Genomic DNA, 4312 nt, shown 5'->3' with positions numbered 1-4312 from the left:
CACACACACACACACACACACACACACACACACACACACACACACACACACTCTTCATGTTCGTTCTTGTCTTCGTTCTGCTACATATGGGAGACAGCATGTTTCTGTGTCAGTTCATTGTTGATAAATTGGTCGATTTTAAGGACAAGCTGGCTAACCCAATTTTCGGGGGTTTCCAGAAATCTTGACCTATACCAAAAGTGGGCATTGCCCTACCTATAGGAAAAGTTTGCTTTCACTGGTGTGTCTGTTTGTTTGGTTACAGAGAATACTCTCCTTGTCTTTTAAAGAAACTGAAAAAGGGGCAAAAATTTTACCTTCGATTTTCTCAAAATAGCATTTTTGGGGATAGCCCCCGCCTTGTGCTTAAAAACGATCAATTGAACACTATATTAACTCACGAACTACACCAAGAAGGAAGAGTTTTAAGTCACTTGTTATTTACTTTCTATACATTTCCTGTCTACGTTCTACCAAAGAGTCTACATAACAAGAGGGGCCACTTCTCTCTTTGAGCCAATTAAAAAAGTGTCCTCAAAATTCGGTGGCGCCCTCTTCACAAAAGCGCACCTTTAGCGAACAGAGTTATCCTACTTGAGTTTAAAAAATCAAAGGGAAACTAGCAAGTTTTTTAATGAATTTCGGAAGAACGCTTTTTAAAAATTGTTACGCTGACAAAAAATATCTTCCGTTTTCTTCGTTTAATTTGACTTTAGAATGAAAGGCTAGAGGTCATTAAAATTTTAAAAAACTAAAACTTCGTACTGAACAAACCCGAACTGCTGATGAACAGCAGTCGATCTGCGCACGCAAGGAGGTGCTATTTCTATTTCTGCTTCTGGAAAAACGAAAGAGAGCTTCAAAACAGACTGCAGCGCCATCTGAAGCAAAGAGCATACTTCCTGCGGACACATTTTTGGCTGAGTGGCCCATCTTGTTATTTACTATCTTTGGTTCTACTACATATCATAATACGGGAGACAACTCGTTCCTGCTTCTATCATTAGACATAGATGACTGCAGCCCGGACCCCTGTCAGAACGGCGCCTCCTGTGTGGACCAGGTCAATGACTACCGCTGTGTTTGTGTGCCTGGGTACACTGACAAAAACTGCTCCACGGGTACGAGACACATGTACCAATTAAAAAATGGTATATGTTTAACGCCCCTATCAACACTATTAGGTTATTTAAGGGGCGGGACCTCCTAGTTTAACGTCCGTCTCCGATAGGACCGAGCCAAGTGGGAAGTTCGTGTAAAGTGCCTTTCCCAAGGACACAACGTCGGACCGAGCTGAGGCTCGAACCCCCGAACTCGCAATCTCACGATTACGAGTCCGGTAGCCTAACCGACGCCACTATGTACCAATTAGAAGAAATTAGTAAAAATATCGACCGACATTATTCTTTAACGTTGTTTTCTGCTAATTAAACGTTGTTCGGTGGGGTGGAAAGATTTTAGGAAAATACGAGTTTGTTAACAGTTGTTCTCACCAAAAAGAAGTCTTAAAAATCGAGCAAATCGCAAAATAATCACAATTTCTGAACTATGGAAAAAGTGATCTTTGTTATAGTTGTGTCTGTCTGTGTCTATCTCTGGTTTATCAATCAATTCACTCCCACCCCACCCCCTCTCTCTCTCTCTCTCTCTCTCTCTCTCTCTCTTTCTCTCTCTCTCTCTTTCTCCCTCCCTCCCTCCCTCTCTGTCTCATAACAATAAAAACAAAATAACAATACTTATGAAATCTAAACAAGCATTGGCGTTTATTCAGCTTAACTCCTCAAAAATAGTTTTGTGCTATTTGGTCATTTGTTGGTTAAGTGTCGAAGACGTAGTGTTTGTTATAATATTTCTAGACACCTTTTTGTAGCTCTGATTGCTCGGTGTCTCACAATCCAATGACACAAAGATCAATCTGTATTTTTTTAAGGTGTTGACCTCAGTCCCAGATTAGATGTCGCCACTTACTAATAGGTTAACTTCAAGGTGGATACTTTAGGCCAGTGCCCGCCAACCTGGGCGGTGGGCGGTACCCGCACAACAGAGGGTGACTAATATTTGATAATATTGTGGTGGGCAGAGGGGATCCTGCGGGTGGCGGTACGCGTTCTTTTTCATGCCTTTGCTAGGAAATTCAAGCAGGTACCGGTGCGAAAGTTTTAGCCTCTTAAATGGGGCAAAAGTGGCTGGTGCGAAAGTTTTAACCTTTTGAATGTGGTAAAAGTGGTCGATACAAAGATTTAAGTCTCTTAAATGTGGCAAACGTGGCCTGTCCGAAAGTTTTAGCCTCTTAAATGTGGCAAAGTGGCCTGTCCGAAAGTTTTAGCCTCTTAAATGTGGCAAACGTGGCATGTCCGAAAGTTTTAGCCTCTTAAATGTGGCAAACGTGGCATGTCCGAAAGTTTTAGCCTCTTAAATGTGGCAAACGTGGCCGATACACAAGTTTTAGTCTCTTAAATGTGGTAAAAGTTGGCGTTGGCAAACAAAAACGGCTGATAAACGCAGACTGGTTTGGACAAAACGATGTTCCTCCCACACAGACATAGACGACTGTGCCTCACGTCCATGTCAAAATGGCGGCACGTGTGTGGATCAGGTCAACAACTTCCTGTGTCTCTGTGTGCCGGGTTTCACCGACAAAACATGCTCTACAGGTAGGACGTCCTCTCTCACCTCCCCACTTGCCGGCATATATATCTGCTGATCGTATCTCTGGAAGAAGGGAGCTCAATATTAATTTGCTTTGGCTTCGGTGAAATACAAGCAGTCTTCTCCTTTCCCATAACCATATGCCAGAAGCTAGTATTTGCGCTTCAAATCATTACAGAATCACTTTTATCTAATCTCTCTGCGACTCCTCCCCACTTGTCAAAGAGAAACCTTTCTCCCCACCCCCACCCCCCTCTCTCTCTCTCTCTCTCTTTCTCTCTCTCTCTCTCTCTCCCCTCTCACTCCTTCTATATCTCTCTTTGACTCTCTATCTTTCTCTCTGCCCCCCTCTCTCTCTCTTTCTCTCTTTCTCTCTCTCTCTCTTTCTATCTCTCTCTCTCCCCTCTCACGCCTTCTATATCTCTCTTTGACTCTCTATAATTCTCTCTGTCTTCCCCCCTCTCTATCTCTGCCTCTCTCTTTCTCTCTCTCTCTCTCTCTCTCTCTCTCTTTCTTTCTTTCTTTCTTTCTTTCTTTCTTTCTTTCTTTCTCCCCCCCTCCCTCTCTCTCTCTCTCTCTCTCTCTCTCTCTCTCTCTCTCTCTCTCTCTCTCCTTCTATATCTCTCTCACAGCACCTGCCTACAGGTGTGTCTAAAATCGCACCTAGGGGAAACAAGCATGATCTTTCACCTTGTCTACAGTGAACAGCAAGTTGTCTTCTTTCACACAATCGTTTGCCACAAGGCAATACTTCAAACTTACGCCTGAAATCAGTGGCCCCGAGGCTTACGTTGATGTCACACTATTTCCCCCGCTGCTGTCTCTCTTCTTGCAGGAACGGGAGACATGACTTCAGAACGTCCTTATAGATATGAAGAAAATCCCAGTTTCGCCCCTACTGTTGTCTGTCAGAAGATGAGTTGCATCAATTTGTCTTCACAAGACAATACTTTTATAAACACCTGGTAGCTGTTTTCTAGAAAATCGCTTAATAAACAGTAATTCAAAAAATCCCAGTGGGTGGTATCTACATATTTAAATATAATAATATATCTTTAGAAAGCAAGTTCACCAGGTTTTCTATTATGCTTACTGAACGCATGTTTTGAGAATTTTTTTTTTTTTAAAATTTTGCCTCAATTGTCGTGGAAAAATATTATTAACTTAAAACAAATTGATACAAACTACAGTGCAAAGTATTGATGACAACGATTCACTCGTTGAAAAGATATTTGAGGATAAATTGCGCCACGAATTTTTGACTGCACAATAAATGGGTATTTCATTTTTAAAAAGAGCACAGAAACCTGCGACTGAAAATGCATATCCATAATAAATATTGTATAACTGCCTTAGTGTACTGGGTTTAAAGAACTAAACTTTAAAATAAATGTCATCTGACAAGCTCTTCTTTAAATTTACACTCAGATAGACTGATGAAATGTGTGCTCTTTTAATAAGGACTCACATGGCATAATTTTTCCTAAGAAAGTAACTTGTTTTCTGTTAAAAATCATAATTTTTTAACAAAATTGCAGGGCCATATTTTTATTTTTTATTTTCGTCTTGGTTAATGCAATGTAAGTAAAACTAATAAGAGAGAAAGTGGAAAGAGAAAGAAAGATGATTAGGAAGAAAAAGAAAGAGAATTGGGGAAGGGGGG

At 41.1% G+C, this 4312-nt stretch overlaps 1 protein-coding gene across 1 annotated transcript in view; it reads left to right on the top strand.

Annotated features, from left to right (window-relative positions):
- The window catches only part of LOC101853965 (fibropellin-1-like), an 89935-nt gene that overhangs the window by 25496 nt on the left and 60127 nt on the right, over positions 1–4312 (top strand). Inside the window, exons 15-16 of the mRNA XM_035972033.1 lie at positions 1008–1121; positions 2541–2654. Of these exons, the coding sequence (XP_035827926.1) occupies positions 1008–1121; positions 2541–2654 (228 nt within the window). The remainder of the gene's footprint in view (positions 1–1007; positions 1122–2540; positions 2655–4312) is intronic.

Source organism: Aplysia californica, unplaced genomic scaffold (assembly GCF_000002075.1).
Source record: "Aplysia californica isolate F4 #8 unplaced genomic scaffold, AplCal3.0 scaffold00561, whole genome shotgun sequence".
Lineage (NCBI taxonomy): Eukaryota > Metazoa > Mollusca > Gastropoda > Aplysiida > Aplysiidae > Aplysia > Aplysia californica.
The sequence above is the reverse complement of the archived record's forward strand: the minus strand, read 5'-3'. Positions and strand labels throughout refer to the sequence as shown.